We start from the raw sequence: 18,751 nt of genomic DNA, 5'->3' as shown, positions 1-18,751 counted from the left end.
TCGGAGGAGTGGGGGTGTATTGTCCTGCCGTTGTTGTTCCTCCCTCTTAACTCCTTCGCTCCCTCCCTCTCTCTTCAGGTTGACCATTTCCCTTTCGACAGTTACCAGAACCCCGCAAGCATGCGATGAAACCCCTGCTATAAATGCATTCGTAATTCCAGCCTATGTAAACCAATAAAAAGAGGATTGCAGCTCATAATGAATATATGATTATGTGAAGGCTGACATATTTTGAATAGCACAGTAGGAACAGGCTTTTTATTAGTAATTTGGTGTCCTGGATTTACAGTGTGTTCATAAACATCGGGCAGTGGGCCACCTCTCATAACTCAGCTCACTGAGCAACAGTGGTGGGGCGCGGGGGGGGGGGAGGTCCTTGGCTGGGGCAGGAGCTGGGAATCTGTTGAACTGGAGGTAGGGATAATTCTAAGTGGTCCCCGTTAGAGCAGCCAGCCAGTACTGGACCCAAGGAATGTGCTCTTTTGCCAGAAGACAGTGATCAAATAGAATAAGAGATGGCTTAGTTGAATCAGGCCAGAGGACCATCTGCCCCCCCCCCCCAGCCTGTGTCTTCCAGATGTTTTAGAGTACAGAGAAAGCTGTCTTGTACTGAGTCAGACCATCTAGTTCAGTATTGTCTACACTGAATGGCAGCAGCTTTCCAGGGTTTCAGGCAGGGGTCCCTCCCAGCCCTACCTGGAGATGCTGGTAGTTGAACCTGGGGGCCTTGTGCATGTGCTCTTCCACTGAACTAAGATTCTAGTCCTCACCGTTTCTATTAGAAGGGGTGATTTAAGTACAGGCCGCAACCGTTTTAGACGTGTCTGATATGTGTGCAACCGCACATGTGCACATTATAACAAACCCAGGAGCATAGGCGCCGACTCCATGGGGCCTGAGGGGGCCCGAGCCCCCTCAAAAATTCGTTTGGGGGGGCTCTGCCCCCCCAATAATTTAAGAAAATTATTAGTTATATTATGCTTTGTAAAATCACAAAATTATGTTGGTATTTTTTATTTTCCTTGTTTGACGATAGTTACCTTTTAAAATACATTCAGTAATGAGTTAAAACAAAGCCACTCCCGATCTAGAGAGGGGGTGGGGTTGCGGGCTCTCGACCCATCAACAATCTCGCGGGGCTGGCGTCAGCCCCGCGAGAAGCGGGGATTTCCCCTAGCTCATTAATATTCATCGCCCACGGCGGCAGCCAATCGGCTGCTGCAAAGGGCGGGCCCTCACAGGTTCACTTAAGGTCGGGGCAGCCCGGGGCTCGCCCCTTTTGTTCCCCCAGCAGCAGCGGTTTAGAGGTCTTGGGCCCCCACAATATTTTTTATAAGTCGGTATGGGCCCCCGCCCCCCCCCCCAATATTTTTTATAAGTCGGCGCCCCTGCCCAGGAGTAACCTCAAAAGGGGTGGGGCAGGGGTGCAATGGCGTCTTTGCAGGCTTTTTCAATGGTGCGTCAAATATACACCATTTCACGAAATGCTGAGTCAGAACATCAGTCCATCTCCCTCAGTATTTTCTCCCAGCATGTACTAGTCTGAGATAAACTGCCTCTGAACATAGCCATTCCATTCCCAGCTCTCGCAGCTAACAGGAGGAGCCCTGCTGGATCAAATAAAAGGTATATTCAGTCCAGCAGGTCCTTCCTCCAGTGTTCCACCAGATGTCCATGGGAATCCCACAAGCAGGGCTTGAATGCCACAACCTCTCTCTTCTTTGCTCCTCTGAAACATGCCCCATGAGATTTGGTCTTTGTGCTCTGTTTGGAGTCTCTGGCTGCTTTTTCCTCTTGCAACTGCAGGCTGCCCAAGTTCAGATTTGGGATTGGGGTTTCCCAAAACTCCAGAGAATAATTCCGCATGTCTTTTCACAGCATCACCAAAGACAGAACCGAGGTCATCATTCAAGGGACGTCCAGCCTGGATCCCAACAACCCTGCTGCTATTTGGGAAGAGTATGAATTCAAGTGTAAACCTGGGGACCTACACAGGAGACCCTGCCTCATAAGTCCGTACCACTATCGCCTGGACTGGCTCATGTGGTTTGCTGCTTTCCAGGTGCGTTCCCAACACAGGTATGAGGCTCTAGTCCAGGGATAGTCAACCTGGTGCCACCCAAACATTGTTGGACTACAATCCCCATTATCCCTCACAATTGGCCATGCTTGTGTTCGCCACTCCAACTGCCTCTGGAGGGCACCATATTGGCTATTCCTGCACTAGTCTGAAGTTGTTCGAAAGAGCATCCATTGGGTGTAAAGTGATTTTGATTAGAGCTGCAGATCTCAACAAAGAGGGCCTGCTGGATCAGGCCCATCTAGTCCAGTATCCTTCTCTCACAGTGTCCAACAAGTTGCCTGTGTGAAACGTGCTAGCAGGATTCGAGCACAGAAGGACTCTTGTCCCCCTCCCAGCAACTGGTATTCAGAAGCATTACTGCCTTCAGCTGTGGAGGCAGAGCATAGCAGTCATGGCTAGTAGCCATCAATAGCCCTCACTAGCCACAGAAGGACCAGTGTTTTCTGTATTCATGGTGGCTTCAGTTGGAAGCCACAGCAGCCCCTCTGACCCTGATGCCCACCTTTCCCATTGTCTCCGCTCTGCAGGGTGTCAGTCTTGATCTTAGAAACACTGAGTACCTCTTGGTGTTGCGCTCTGTTTTGGTGCTCAAAAAATCAGAAGGTTCAAGGACATTAAACTAAAAGCCAAGCAGCAGTTGAAGAAGGGAGAATGGCCCTGATGCTTTAACCCGCAGAGTCTTCTCACTTACTAAAATAACAAGCAGGAACTCAGGGATGTAAATGCTAGAAAGCCACATGCAAGGCTCACTTGGGATCATGCTCAGTGACACAGTTACATGCGCACACTATGTAATGCTTTCTCCAGACTCTGTAATAATATGCCCTACTCAGGAAGAAAGCCATAGATGCGGAACAATTCGACAGCTTCCCTTTTCATCTCAAAAGCAGCTACCTGAATCACCACAGCTTATTTTTGGGCCTCCAAATCAAAATGGGCTTGGAAATTAAAAGAACTATCAAAACCAGTGGGACTGAGGCCCATCTTCTTCGTTCTTCTGCTCTATATTTTAGAAAGTTGTATTTGGACAACTTTTAAGGTATTGTTGCCAGATTTTGTGGGGTGGTTCCTGTAATTCCAATTGTAAATACATTCAAGTACAATAAGTAAGAAATAAAACACAATTAAAGATCAAGATGAATGCTTAAGCAATGGATGTGCTATTGCTCATCTTCAACCACAAATCCACAGGCATGTCATGGACTGCCTGAATGAAGCTCAAAGACCACTGTTAGTCCGGGGACCACCGTTTGGGAAGTCCTGTCCTAAAGGACTATTTTGGTGTTCATATCCCCATGACACCCTTTTATATTTTCAACAGGCCTTTATTATCATCCCAGCCTGCAGAATACCTTTCAAGGTTGATGACACTGGTACTGTGGGCTGCTGAATGGGGCCAGCTGGAACACCTGAGGCAACCCAACACCTGACAAGCTGCTGAAAGCCAAACAGGGCCGGGAGGTGGATGGAGAAGATCTTTTCCCATCCCATTGTGTGGCTAGTGACAGGTTGCTCTTTACACCTCATCACTGCTTGATATACGACACTCTCTTGTCCAGGCTTCCTGAAAACAGTTTCCCTTTTTGAGGCGAGTGACAAGACTTCCACCAGAGCAGCACACAATCTGTTGAAAGGAGTAGGCCCAAAGCCTGTCATGGCTGACCGAGGTCCCTTCACTTTTCACATGTTTGAATAGCTGGCACATCCGAAATTTCAGACGCTTGAGGATGTGTCCTGGAATGCCCGGCCCTGAGGAGCAATTTGTTAGCAGACTGTTGCTTAATTGCTGCCCCAGAAGTGCTTTTAATTGTATTTCATATAACGCAACACTGCTTCCCAAGAAAGGGCTTCTGTTACCATAATTTTATTAGCCAAATATAATATCCTCTCTTCATTTCTCTCTCTCTCCTTCTTATAAACCGCTCTTTGTTTTGAGTGTCTCGGCCTCCCGTGAGAGCCGTAGCTCTCAATTAGTGTCCTTCATTTGTTGCTGGCAGAGACGTGACCAGTCCGCTTACACACTTGCAGGTTTTCCTCTTGTCTGCAGAAGAAATCAGGCAGCTATTTGATGCTGAGTACACGACACTGAAGATGAATCAATGTGACTTCCAAATACCTCAACATACACCCCCCCCCCAATTATTGTTCCAATAACCATAATATGCTTTTGATCCTGAATTAAAATTGGAGGTTTGTGACATGCTTGTACCCCAAGAAGAGGCCTGTCCTTTGAGGCCAAAGGTAGTTGACCTGGGGATTGGGCCATAGCTGAGTTATAGAGCATCTGTCTTGCATCCAGAAGACCCCCAGGTCCAATCCCCAATGGCATCTAGGGCTGGGAGAGACTGCTGCCTGAAACTCTGGAGATCCACTGCCATTCAGTGTAGACAGTATTGAGCTTGGTAGACCAATGACTCAGTAGAAGGCAGCTTCCTGTGTTGTCAGTCTGTTGTTTCCCTCTTATCAGTTGTTTTTTCTGGGAGTGCTTCCTTGTGAGAAAAGAGGAAGGCCAAAGCATCATGCAGAAAGGCAGTGGGATGCCGCCTCTATGAATCGAAGCATTGGAGCCATGAGCACCTTTCGTTATGTAATTGATACATTTCATATGATGTAATGACCAACCCAGTGGCTGCTTATAAGGCAATGTGTTTGTACCATATTCCAGCCAGGGGTGCTTCTGTTTGGAATAATAATGGCCTAAGTTGCTGTGGGGCTTGTTTGCTTTTAAATCCTGCTTTATCCTGGAGAGATGCCCACAGAGAAATCCACAAGGAAGCTCTCCTCTGCAATCCCCATTGAAAAGAATGGAGCTGTTAGAGCAGAGTTCACAAACGTCAGACATGTAGATCATGAGGGGATACACTGAATTTATTGCAAACACAGGGTGTGTCTTGAGCTAAGTCAACTTGGAAGGACAATGACTCAAAGCCAGCAAGCATCACCTTAAAACTTCTTAATAAAGAAATGTGCATGCAGAGAGAGAGAGCTTTTGAAGTATGCAGAGTTATAGGGTAAGGATTTTCTTATCCTGTTCAGATTGCAAAACTGCTGTACAGCAGGGACTCCATGACTCCTTTGTTCTGGACAATAGCTAAGCCCACTCATAGTACTCAGACAATGAAGACCAATAGCCTTTGATAATGCTGATAGTGGCTTTTAAAAGCCAGGATCTCTGCATTATTATTTCAAAGTTTCCCCTCTAACCCAGGGACAATGAGTTGGGCTCAGGGACACTTAAAAGAGACTTGCCTGTGGTTTCTGGAGTAAGCCACCTGTTGGGAACCATCCAAGTTACTTGTGGGGTTTAAATAAATAAAGGGTGGCACAACCTCTGGAAACTTCCCAGATTCTTTGCTGGCTAAGGCTGATAGGATTTGTAGTCCCAAAAAGCTGGAGGTCACCAGATGCAGGAAGGCTGGTGTGGCCTCAAAAAAGTTCTGTTATCTGACTCCCCAGAAGCAAGATGGCAAAAACCTTTGAGGTTCCTTCTTGTGCCTCCCAGTGTATACCCTATTTCCAGACCAAGGGCCGCATTCCTACCTGGGCAGCTTTCCAGGGGCCACATGTAGGAGGGACCAGATGCAAAGGCGACAGGGGTCTCTCTCAGCCTTAGTTGGAGATGTTGTCAGGGATTGAACCAGGGACCAGACGCTCTGCCACTGAACTACAGCCCTCCCCCTAAGTCAGGGTAATAATTCCTGAAGCATATCAAATAAGAAATCGTAATAAAGTTTGGGACCGAGGCACAGAGTCCCATTTTAAATGGAAAGGGTCATCAGAGCTGTTTTGAAAGAGGCTTCTCCCAAACTGTTCCAATAAGAGCTTCAGTGGCTCTTGGAACCCAATCTACTCCTATCCACCCAAGACCCTCCTATCCCAGAGGAGAGGAGTCACAAATATTTAACTGGTATATAGCCCCAAAACACTGAGTAACCCTCTGAACTTCAGCATGGTCATGCAGATAGGATGGCTGAATTTTGTTTTCCTACACTGTCCCCTGCTGCTTGCTTAGTATAAAATCTGCCTGCAGAGGACCAGGCAACACAGAAACCAAACCTGGGGGTAGGAGGATCCCTTATTATTTACAGTGCCTGAAACTCATTAGGAGGTCCGGAGAGCTTTCCAGGTACAATTTGCAGTGCTATATTCTTTTTTTACCCACTCACTGAGCCCTACATGTTTCAGTTTTGCCTTTGTTCAGTGGGATGCGGGGCTCAATGCAGGGTAGAGACTCAGAATAGAACCATGGACACCTTGATTTGAATCCTCACTTGGTTTCGTTTGTTTGTTCATTTATTTATTGAAAACATTTATAAATCACTTGCTGGGTTATATCCATAGCTTGTAGTAAACCCACTGCAATGAATAGATCTAAGTTAGTCATGCCCATTATTATTGGTGGGTCTACTCTGTGTAGGACTAATGGTGACTGCAAGCCTTTTGAAAAAACAACAACTCGCAAATGGCATACAGGATAAAAACAGTACTCAATATCATTGAAAATAAAATACACCCAACCAGTAAAACAGTAGTATGAAGTCATTCCCTGTTCTTCCCTCAAAATATGGCAAATCAACAATTGCTTCTGACTCCTCAGTCCTAGATGTGAAGAGGCTAGCCATGTTTATTTGATGCTGAAGGAGGTGTATTCTGTATTTATGTCCTGAGGTTTGGGGCTTCTGCAAAGTGACCACCTAGGAGCACCGGATTGGCAAAGGCTGTTCTGCACATGCACATGGCTTATTTAATTACCTTATTGCAGCAATTTACAAGCCTTCTATAAGAAGTGATCTAGACAGTTCTGATCATTTGTTGTTGTTGCTAGTTCAAGAATTCCAAGAACGCCCCCTACCAAAAATAAATCAGTGCCATTTGGAAAAGCCCATCATCTTGATTCAAAATGGTGTCCAGTGGCACCCCAATGTAGACCAAAACCTGCTCTTCTATCTTGTGCACTGTCATGCCAGATTGAGTAATGGTTTGGTCAGCCATCTTGATTTACAGTGGTGTCCAGTGGTATTTTAACATAGCCGAAGACCCACTCCTCCATCTCAGGTACTGTTATTCCAAATTGGACAACAATATCCCAAGAGGTGTCCAAATGCATAGAGAACAGATGGAAAGACAGACAGACCACTTATTATTATCAGCATCCTCCTCCTCCTTATGTTCATCCTCTTCCCCTTCCATGTGTTCTTTTTCAAGACTTACGAACAAAACGAATGGATAATCCACTTAGCCGGAAAGCTTTTGGCCAACGAGAAGGAAGTTTTATCTCTGATAGCCTTCAATCCGTTTGAGGGCAAAGCCCCACCAAGGTAAGCCTAACCCATGGGAAATTCAATGATGATATATGATTATTGTTGGCCACTCCCACCCTGCAAGTAGCATGGCCCTTATTGTTGTGAATAATAAGGGATCCTGCTTGCTGACTTCCCTTTGGGGCATCTGGTTGGCCATTGTGAACAGGAGGTTGGACTAGATGGGCCTTTGGATCCTCATAGGTAGTCAAAAGAGGCAGTGTGGTATCATGCTCAGAGTAGCCTTCTCCAGTCTGAAAATATAGACACATAGACATAGAGACAATAGGATTCTACAGTTGGAAGGGACCCTGAGAATCATCTAGTCCAACCCCCTGCAATGTAGGAATATGCAGCTGTCCCATATGAAGATTGAACCTGCAGCCTTGGTGTTATCAGCACCATGCTCTTTCCGACTGAGCTATCCAGCAGTGCTCAGTCAAAATACACATCCCCACCCCTGACCAGTTTGAGGGAGGGGCCATTGGCCTGGTTACCTCATGAACAGAGATACGTTCCAGTGGAAACTGACCCCATGGGTACGATTTTTTCACCCTTTCTCAAAGGGATAGAAAAATAATGGAAATGGATAACATAGTTTGTAGTTGGGGGCAAACTGATGGGGGGGGGAACACCTTCTCATTGTCCGTTTGGGTCAGCACTTCTCCCACTAGCAAAAGGAATTTCCAAGTTAGTTAATGCCTTCAAAATGAAAAGCTTTAGAGCAAAGGAGGCAGGGGGTTGTTTGGCCTTTTTTATGTTACACTTGCGAGGGAGGGGTAGGGGTAGTTGTTGTTGCAGCCAGTGTGATAAATATGGAATGAAAAGCAGGTGACTTTGTTATTACTATTTTTTTATTATTTTTAATGACGCCATTGTGGAGTTGGGAGCAACCTAATTGAGTGTGAAACTTGACTTCAAGCAAAGTAAAGTTTGCAAAATGTCTGCACGCGAAATATCAGGGCCCAGCCAATGGTTTGTAAAATATTTAGGCACCATAAATCTGAAATGCTGGAGGTTTCAGCTAAGAAAATTAAGAAGTGATTTAGCTCGCTGTTGCAGGAGGCGGTTGCAGCCACATGAATGTGGTTTTGCTTAAGTGAGAAAGGACAATTAGATTTCAATTAGGAAAGAGATTGATACTGGTTTTTTCCAGTGTCACAGAACATTAGCTTGAAAGTCAACAGCCTGCTCTCCTTGTGCCCCAAACCTAAATTTGCTTGCTTGGAAACAAATCCCAGCAGAATCGTAAGGAGGGCAGCAGTTAGCACCAACTTTTCCTCAAGGTCTCCCCCACCCATGAGAATCGAGGGGGGCCACAGCTCAGTGGTCAGCCACATGAGCAGAATATGGTAAGCCCATCGCCTGGTGTGTCATGCGTTTGAACACGCTGCAATCGATCTACTTCACTGACAAGTTCTAAAGACTTTTGTTTCCAGGCATGCATTGCCCTCCTGCAGTTTGATGTCTCTTGACAATAACCATTCCGTGTTGGACAGAATGACATTTCAGCGTCATTGTACCATGAGCGTGTATACTTCCCATGGACCCCCTCAATTTGTCATTTCTGTAAGAGAGCCTAGCATTGAAAGTAGGGTAACATTTTCGCAGTCTTGCCAGTTGTGTGTGTGTGTGCATGTATGAGAAAGAGAGATTGTGTGCTTGGGTTTCCCCTCCAAAACCATCTCATCTGTTCCAGAGGGACAGCTGCAGCCTCTGCAACTAATTACAGCTGTCTGGAAGATTTAGACCCTGGCCATAACAGCTCAAATATTGCTGCTAATTTTTAACACTTTCACAGTTGGGAGATGTCATTGCAGGCAGATAGCTGGTTGCATCTCAGCCGCACAGCTGCTCCTGGGCTTGAGAAGGAAATTGCAGAATGTTGATGTGGAAACAAATGGCGCTTAGGCCTTGGCAAGGCGAAGTGGGGACCTGTGGCCTGCCCTTCTCCAGCCGGGCCTTTCTGAATGCAGGATTCGAGGCATGGCAGAAATAAGAACCAAGGAAGCTGCCTTCTAGCAACTAAGACCACTGGTCCATCTTGCTCAGTATGTCTACACTGACTGGCAGTGGTTCTCCTGGATTTCAGACAGGGAGTATCTCCCAGTCCTAGGTAAAGGTAAAGGGACCCCTAACCATTAGGTCCAGTCGTGACCGACTCTGGGGTTGTGGCGCTCATCTCGCTTTATTGGCCGAGGGAGCCGGCGTGCAGCTTCCGGGTCATGTGGCCAGCATGACTAAGCCGCTTCTGGCGAACCAGAGCAGTGCACGGAAACGCCGTTTACCTTCCCGCCAGAGCGGTACCTATTTATCTACTTGCACTTTGACGTGCTTTCGAACTGCTAGGTTGGCAGGAGCAGGGACCGAACAACGGAAGCTCACCCCATCGTGGGGATTCGAACTGCTGAACTTCTGATCGGCAAGTCCTAGGCTCTGTGGTTTAACCCACAGTGCCACCCGTGTCCCATATCTCTCAGTCCTACCCGGAGATTAAAAGTGATTGAACTTGGGGCCTTCTGCATGCAATGCAGATGCTCTACCGCTGATGCTCTATGGCTGTTTCATTGGAAATAAAGCAAGATTCAAGTCCTCATGATTTTGAATATAGAACTAAGAGAAGCTGCCTTCTGCTGAGTCAAACCATTCACCCATCTAACTCTACAAAGTTTCAGGAAGGGAGTCTCTCCCAAGCCACGACATTCTCCATGCAGAGCAGATGCTCTTCCACTAAACACCACCATCACCCCAGTTTCAGCAGTGAAATCCAATCAGTGGGATTTAGGTGCAGCTGAAAACACACCTTGTGTCACCAAGAGCAAATTGCCAAACCAGCAATAAAGTGAGTTGAATGGGAAAAGATGTCACCAAAAGCTCATCGGTTTTCCAGAAAGCTAGGATGCTCCATAAGATGGCTGTGTTTTCTCACTTTGGAATTTGAGTGGGGGTGTTCCCCAGGCAGGGAGCAGCACAGTGCCTGAGACCATAGCATCCCATGAAGCAGCCTGCCTGGCTTGCAAAGCTGGCTGGACCTGGGAAATGTCAAGAGGCAGTAATGCTTTAATTATTAGCAGGAAATATTGTGCTTCTGAAAAGTAAACACGGTGGGACTAACACTTCAGTCCCTGGGTTTGGAAGGAGTGTGTGTGTGTGTGCGTGCACGCACATGCGTGTTGACAGGGGGAAGAGAAGAGAAGTACTGTTCCTCTTTAAAAAAGCAGCTGCAAGAGAAGCAGGTTATTGGCTTGGAATACAGATTTGTCAGGGACAGCTAAGTAGAGACTTCAGTCAGTCACTTTAATGGTTGCTTGACATATAAGGAGTCTCCAAGCGACTTAAAAAAAAATTTAAAGGCATAAAAGCATGGCATAAAAGCTTCATTTCAGGATGTGCCTTGGCAAGAGGGAAGGGGGATGAAGAGGGGAAGTATCCTTGACTCTTAAATGTGCTGCTTTTTATTTTATTACATTGTCTTCTATTGAATTGGGTTGTAGTTTCGTAAGATACTCTACTCCAACTTTCCAGTTCCGTTCTTTGTTATACATTTATTTGTTACTTTTGTTAGCCACCTAGAGAGTGGGATAGTTCAACTGGTAGAGCAAGAGAATCTCAGGGTTCGAGCCCTACAATGTGCAAAAGAGTCCTGCATTGCAGGGGGTTGGACTAGATGACCCTTGCGATCCCTTCTAACTCTACATATTTATGATTCTATAAAGATGTGAAATATATATTTATATATCCAGGGGCACGGGTGGCCCTGTGGTCTGAATCACTGAGCCTCTTGGGCTTGCTGATCAGAAGGTCAGCAGTTCAAATCCCATTGCTCAGCTTCTGCCAACCTAGCAGTTCGAAAGCACACTAGTGCAAGTAGATAAATAGGTACTGCTGCAGTGGGAAGGTAAACAGCATTTCCATGCGCTCTGGCACTTGTAATGATATATATATAATTATATATGAATTATATATGAATTATATATGAATTAACTCAGAAACTAGAACAAAGCCCCAGAATAATCTATAGAACAAACTCAATTAGAGAGCAGCAGAAGCTTTCAGCAGCAAAACCACCATCAATAGATTGAGTGGCAATCGCAAGGCAAAACTGGGGAGCAGGGACTGAACATGAAAAGGTGTACCATGCCTGTCATAAAGGGCAGAGTGTCTGTGAAGGGGAGGCATGTGCCCCAGGGCTGTGCAGGGGAGAAGGGTGCAAACACATTGTCTGACACCCCCCCCCCATGGGATCTTGCAGCCAATGGAGGCTGCTGGTCACCAGTTGTTAAGTATGGATAGGCGTATTTGATCATTTCAGTTTCTCTCACTTTATCCTGTTTCCAGTCTTAAGTTCAGTTCCCCACATTTCCACATCAGTTTCCAAATGGTTTGTTTTTAAAAGTCCTTATGAAAATCCATCAGCAAATTTCTCCTAATATGCTCACATGCACAGCCCACGTTTCCTCATATTGAACAGCTCCTTTGCCTGTCTACTCACTTCCTCCCAACAGACTGCTCACAACAGACTGCCTTTCCCTGTGATTTGGTGGTGGACCGTTCCCCCCTACCAAGCACTGACCATTTTGTCAAGTCTCAGCTTCATAACCTCCTTCCTGCACTTCCTTAGCAAACGTCCCTCTGGCTCCTCCTTCCTCTTCCTCGTCACCATCCAACTTTGCACAATTCCTGCCGGCCCAGGGATCCTGCATATCATTTTGCGCCCTTTGCTTTTCTCCTTCTGTTCTCCCTCCTGCCCAGACTGACCTTCCACTTCTGCTCCAGATCTGCACTAAGGGTCCATTCGCTCAAGGCTTAGCAAGGTGTTGCGAATGTGTAAAGGGTTCTTGTTATTTAGCCACAGGGACTCCTCAGCTGCAGCTGTATAACATCCCTGAGGAGTTAGTGTTCGGCGGAGGGGATGGAGCAGAGGGAAAGGCAGCTGCTTCACCTCCCTGCCCAACTGTTTTTGTATTTGAGTAGCGAAGCGAGGACGTTCCCAATGAGCACTGATGTGATGCTGACAAGTTTATAAGGTGGGTTATTTTATTAACTTCTCCAGCAAAGCAACATGGTGTGGTGGGGTCTCCGAAGCACTGGCCTGCTCGGCACAGACTTGTCAGAGTGTGCTTTCCGATAGTAAGCAGGGAGAAGGCAGCCTCACCCCACAATGGTTTCTTTCCCCATTCTTCTCCAACTCCCGCATTGCTTGTAAAGGTAAAGGTAAAGGGACCCCTGACCATTAGGTCCAGTCATGGCCGACTCTGGGGTTGCGGCGCTCATCTCGCTTTATTGGCCGAGGGAGCCAGCGTACAGCGTACAGTCATGTGGCCAGCATGACTAAGCCGCTTCTGGCGAACCAGAGCAGCGCACGGAAACGGCGTTTACCTTCCTGCTGGAGTGGTACCTATTTATATACTTGCACTTTTTGGTGTGCTTTCGAACTGCTAAGTTGGCAGGAGCAGGGACCGAGCAACAGGAGCTCACCCCGTCACGGGGATTCAAACCGCCGACCTTCTGATCAGCAAGTCCTGGGCTCTGTGGTTAAACCCACAGTGCCACCCGCGTCCCACAGCGCATTGCTTGTATCTCTCCCCAAATGCTCTTTTCCATATGGGCCTGTTCATTTCTCTTATGGATATATTCTCTCTCTCTCTCTCTCTCTCTCTCTCTCTCTCTCTCTCATTGTAAGCCTCCCAAGTAGTCATTCCAGCAGATCCCCACACTACGGCTTAAAGAACACATGGACGTTGCTTCTGTTGAGGTTCCAGGGTCAAATAAGCTGGCCCTTCACCCTCTCCTTGCCAGCTGTTCTCTTGTTTTGGAGAATGAAATAGATGCTCATGTGAGGGCAGCCTTCACCAACCGGGTGCCCTCCAGATGTTTTGGGCTTGAACGCACATGGCCATTGTGGACTACAACTCCCATCAGCCACAGCCATTTGGAACTACAGCTATTAGTCTTACTTGCTCATTTAATTTATACACTCCTTCATACTTCAGCAGAACTCTCTAAGCAGTGTACAGATCCTGACAAAAAAGGAACCCCATCTAAGAAATACAAAACAAATCCCACATTCAAAACCAAGCAGTACTGCTACCCCATGTAAGGTTAACAATGTTATTGGTTAAGACAACTAAGAACCACAGAAGCAAATCATATATGAAACCTCTGAAGGAGGGACTACCAAGAGGGCCACAGAGCATAAAATCTGAGAGAGTTTGCAGAGAAAGGGGTGGGTCTTTCAGATATTTGGGGCGTAAACATTTGTTTAGGGCTTTCAGGTAAGAAGAAGTTGGACAGTATCCAGGAGGGTTTCCTCTGATGACCTTAACACCCAAGAGCAGTTACTTTTAATATATACCTTTAATATAAATAAAGAGGTAGGGGCCTAGTTATTTATTTTAAAAGGCACATTTTGCAAATATGAATCGCAAGTTTGCATTCTTTGTTCCTGCCCTCACTCTGTGGCGTTTTGTTCCTTTTTATAGGTGGGTTCGGGGCGAACACTACAGGTACAAGTTTAGCCGCCCTGGAGGTAACCACGCCAGAGACGGGAAGTGGTGGATCCGAAAGAGGATCGGGCCCTATTTCCCACCCGTCAACCTTGAGGGCTTAAAGAAGTTTTTCGAGGCTCGAAACTGGCCCCAACCCAAGCAAGACGGTTAAGCAAACAAATGAAGAGACCGTGACCAAGAACCATTGACTTTGAAAACCCTACTTACTTTTTAAAATGTTACGTCTGCCTTTTTCTCATGTTCAGCATTTTACAGTAAAATGGATAAGGCGCTGTAGACAGATGTATCTCTGCCTCTTATTCTTGCAGCCTTGCTTGCTTGGATTTCTTTAGTTTTCTAATTATATAACCAACTAGATTTTAGTGTTGTTACCCCATTTGGTTAGCCAAATGGTAGGCACTCAGTGTCGAATTATGAGTCATAACATAAAACTTAAGACGATAAGATAAACCCTGCAGGATCAGGCCAGTGGCCCATCTAGTCCAGCATCTTGTTCCCACAGGGGCCAATCAGATGCCTTTGCCAGAGGCAAGTGGGCACAGCAATGGATGTGGCTTTTACAGCAAGCACATTATTATTATTATTTATTTACAAATTATTACCCTTCAGCCTAAGGGTTTCAACAATTAAAATACAAGATTAGAACACAATATTACATTCCAGCTATGCAGAAGGTTATAGGTATATATACAGACATAAACATTCCTTCATCCAGGCCTGCAAAAGATATAATAATAATAATAATAATAATAATAATAATAATAATAATTTATTATTTATACCCCGTCCATCTGGCTGGGTTTCCCCAGCCAATCTGGGCGGCTTCTAAAAGAACACTAAAATATGGTTATGACCATTCCAGGACATTGCCACCAGACCAGGAAGGTGCAAAGCAGAGCTGGTGACCAGGGCATTGAAATGCATCTCTAACTATTACTTCTGTATAATTATCAGATTGCTGTATAATATTAGAAGGTTGTATAATCTTAGAAGAGGGCATTTCTGTGACTACCATGAAGGGACCTGGCCCTTCTGAATTTCCCACTGCACGACTGCTCTTATTCTTCCACACTTGAACAGATCTCAGGTCACTCACTTGCTTGCTGCCCTCTCACCCTTCCAAGCAGGCAGCTGCCTAGGGTGGTGGGCTGGGTTTCATGTGGGCAGGGCCGGTTGCTGACCAGCTAGTCCAAGGATGCAGGACCTTAGCATAAATGTAGCCCTTTGGGCCTCTCTAACCCTTGGGACTCTCCTCAGGCCACACCCCTCCCTAGCCACACCCCTTTCCCCAGGCCACACCCCTCACCAGCCTTGCTTATCACCCTCCTTGGGTGTTTTTGCCTGGCTGGAATGTGTCTTAGAACTCTGGTCATGACTTTTGCTTGCCCTAATGGATTGGTGTATGTATCTAGAAGATAACTACTGTACAGGGACGCGGGTGGCGCTGTGGGTTAAACCACAGAGCCTAGGACTTGGCGATCAAAAGTCGGTGGTTCGAATCCCCACGACGGGGTGAGCTCCCGTTGCTCGGTCCCTGCTCCTGCCCACCTAGCAGTTCGAAAGCACATCAAAGTGCAAGTAGATAAATAGGTACCGCTCTGGCGGGAAGGTAAACGGCGTTTCCGTGTGCTGCTCTGGTTCGCCAGAAGCAGCTTAGTCATGCTGGCCACATGACCCGGAAGCTGTACGCTGGCTCCCTCGGCCAATAAAGCGAGATGAGCGCCGCAACCCCAGAGTCAGCCACGACTGGACCTAATGGTCAGGGGTCCCTTTACCTTTACCTTACTGTACAAAGTTCACATTGGTTGGCCAGCTCACTTTTGCCTCTGACACCGCCCACCAGTGACATGTACCCTCATTGCCCCTCCCCCCCGAAGATTGTCCTTATGGGAATGCAACCCTCAGGCTGAAAAAAGCTCCCCAGACTTGCCCTGCTCAAAGCTCTGATTTTACAAGCAAATAGATCTGAGTTCTAGCGGACCCCATTTACAAGGGCTGTATTTTCAAGTGCAGGGATATGTGACCGTGACTTTTGCACCTCAGGGTCTGAAGAGCAACTCAGATGTGTGGGGCTTTGCAGAGTCCCTCTCCAGCTAGGAGTATCATCCGTTCAGAGGCGTTCAGAGACAGTTCGTCTTGATGGCTTCTGCAAAACCAATTAGCATCGCCAGTGAACTCCAGGTCCTGGAGGAAGGAGACGCACAGCTGCGAAGTGTTGTGTTTTGTCCTGTCTCCTGGTTCTCTCTGGCCCAGGAGGAAAAGAGGTTTGGGGGGGGGGTTGTTGCGGGGAGAACGAAAGGGAAGAGACTCCCAAGCAGGCAAAGAACCGGAAGCATTCCAGACAAATAGTGATCATTCTCCAAACAGTGGAGCGAAGGCTGTAAAAACACAGGCTCTTCCTCTCCTCCCTGGTCTCTTGTAAACTCAGGGGGATTTTTTTTGTCTCTTCCCAAACCCTCATCGCTTTGTTGAAGAAAGTAATATTGGCCTCCCTGTCCGTCCCACACCCTCCAGGATGTGTCTGGGTAGATAAAGATGTTTGGGACAAGCTACGCATGGCAGAGGAGCTTGAAGACTAGAAATCAGGGAAAGGAAGCAGATTCTGAAGAACTGGATGGAACAGATAAAAATGGCAGTCGAGGTGTGCTGAGCCTTTTGGTGAAAAATTTATCGATGGGTTGTTTTTAGCAAAATTTGTATACCACTTGCTTGTAAATAGAACCTCCAGATGCCTCTTTGTGCTAGTTTCTGGGAATCACACGTGAGGACCATGCTGGTGTGCTCAGGTCCTGCTTGTGAGCTTCCAACTGGGCCATCTGGTTGACCACAGTGAGAACAGGGTACCTGACTAGGTGGGCCCCCTTTGATCTGATGGTCTTCTGATATTTTCAGTGGCAGTTTGAGGGTGTTGCCCTTTAACGCTCAATGTCCTTAGGACTTAAAATTTGGATTACTTGATGCAGGGTTCTTGTCTTTAAGCACAGAGCTCTGCTCTATCCTGTAAGGTCCTGCTTACAGAGAACTAGTGAGTGGATGAGCCATTAACGCAGTGCAAAATTTCGCTGGGAGGGAAGGTGGGGGAGCCTCTTAATGAATTCTCAAGGCCCACCTGGAATGTAAGAATTTAAGAAGAGCCCTACTGGATCAAGCCATCTAGGATCAAGCATCCTGTTCTCACAGTGGCCAACTAGATGCCTGAGGTTTCCAGCAACTGGTATTCAGAAGCATTAACACCTAAGGCTTTTCAAAAGCAGTACTTCTTGTCCCCCAGCAAATTGAGCCAAATTGCCCACTCACACATAGGTAGCCTGAGAACAAAAAACATGGGCTAGCCTGATACAAAAATGGAAGCGAGGAGAGCCCCCACGGGTCCTTCTGCACCAGCCTGTTTAGGGACGTAAAATTGCACAATTCCCATCTTGGCTTTCCCTGGGTACACAGCTCTTTAATAGCCAAGGATAACATCGCTGAGACTTCTGCGCCTGCATGGAGGAAATGATCGTGCTCAATTGATGTGGCCTGCAAGCAGTTAGCAACAATAATAAATAGGCAACAGATTATGAAGCAGCCTATCTATGAGGAGGAAGTGAAAGCCGTGGTCACCTTAAGCAGCTCTCGTATCAATCCACTCCACAAAGTTGTTGGTTGAGGTTAAAGCACAATTAGGCCATGTCAGAAGGGCAAAAGCGTAACCCAGACTTAGTGATAAGATCCAGAAAGTCACTCCAGAGGAAAACTTTGCTCCGCTTCTACAAACAAAGAAGTTGTTTTGTCTATAGACCAACCTGTAGCCCTCCAGATGTTTAGGGGCAAAACACTCAGTAATCGCAGTTGCTGGGGCTGATGGGAACTGTATGAAGAACATGCTTCTACTGAAACGCCCCAGAAGGTTATTCTCTAGTTATAGAAATAAAATATGTCTATTATTTTAGACAATATCAGTGCCTCTGACCTGATACTCACAAGTGTTTATAATATGTACATTTTATATACGTCAATGATATATTTGCTGATTGTAGCCATAAAGATTTGTAATAACCCATGGTTGGGGGGCTGGTGCTAGAAGCATTAAATAATTTGTATATATTACAATGCTTGAATATATTTCCCATCTGGCGTTTCATGAATACCCATCTGGGGTAGTCCATAACAGTTTCAAGAACTGGCCTGTCTCAACAACCCTACAGTAATGCTGGAGTTTCCTAATTCATGCTAGCATTTATTAAGTGCTAGTCTGGTGCAAAGTCTCATTGCATTTCTATTTTCCCTCCTCCCTAACCCACCCTGTCTGGTTCCCTACAAATCAGCCAAAGACAAGTGTAGGAATGAAAGGGATTGTGACCGTCTTGCAGGTACTTTTGCCAGATGGCCAACAGAGAAGAAAGAAGGAAGGTCAAGATCTTCATCTCTCTGAGTGGAAGCCCAAGCAAACAAGGGGTGGAAATAAAGGGTTTCAGCCAACTCCATTGTAACTAGAGCAACTTCCCAATACAGGGCTGCCTTCAGATGTCTTCTAAAGATTGTATAGTTGCTTATCTCCTTGGCTTGGGGGTCACATGAGTGTCCTAATGGGAAGCTGATGCATGTTTGTAATTGGCCGTAGAGGATGATAATAATTAATTTCATTGCTCAGTGCCCAAATACTCTGGGACACGATTCGTGGATTCCTACAAAATGAAGCAAGACGAGTTTAGAACAAATATCTAATCAAGTTCCCAGGAGGGACAGTTCCCTCCAGTGAGTCACAGCTTATCCTTTATCATTATTTTCTGCTGAAATGTATTTATTTATACTTATCTATTAAAAAATTGCATACTGCTGTGTCATAAAAAGAATCAAAGGAGCTTATGGCAACAAAA

The 18,751-nt window shown here is 46.3% G+C and overlaps 1 protein-coding gene and 1 long non-coding RNA gene across 5 annotated transcripts in view; both read left to right on the top strand.

Moving 5' to 3' along the window:
• The window catches only part of LMF1 (lipase maturation factor 1), a 162,030-nt gene extending 147,862 nt beyond the window's left edge, over nt 1–14,168 (top strand). For 3 of the 4 annotated variants that reach the window (XM_081840256.1, XM_081840257.1, XM_081840258.1), the window contains 3 exons: nt 1,879–2,062; nt 7,289–7,401; nt 13,866–14,168. In XM_081840256.1, the coding sequence (XP_081696382.1) occupies nt 1,879–2,062; nt 7,289–7,401; nt 13,866–14,043 (475 nt within the window). In that variant the 3' untranslated portion in view covers nt 14,044–14,168. Of the gene's footprint in view, nt 1–1,878; nt 2,080–7,288; nt 7,402–13,865 lie in introns of all 4 variants that reach the window. The other variant, XR_014151173.1, reaches the window with a different exon arrangement.
• Nucleotides 1–17,992, top strand: part of LOC309329509 — a 219,638-nt gene extending 201,646 nt beyond the window's left edge. Inside the window, exon 2 of the long non-coding RNA XR_014151190.1 lies at nt 15,466–17,992. This is a non-coding gene — a long non-coding RNA (uncharacterized lncRNA). The remainder of the gene's footprint in view (nt 1–15,465) is intronic.
• Nucleotides 17,993–18,751: the final 759 nt, after the last annotated feature.

The sequence above is a fragment of the Podarcis erhardii genome, assembly GCF_964252035.2.
Source record: "Podarcis erhardii genome assembly, chromosome: 14".
Classification (NCBI taxonomy): Eukaryota; Metazoa; Chordata; class Lepidosauria; order Squamata; family Lacertidae; genus Podarcis; species Podarcis erhardii.
Note: the sequence above shows the minus strand (reverse complement) of the source record. Positions and strands in the feature narration are given on the sequence as shown.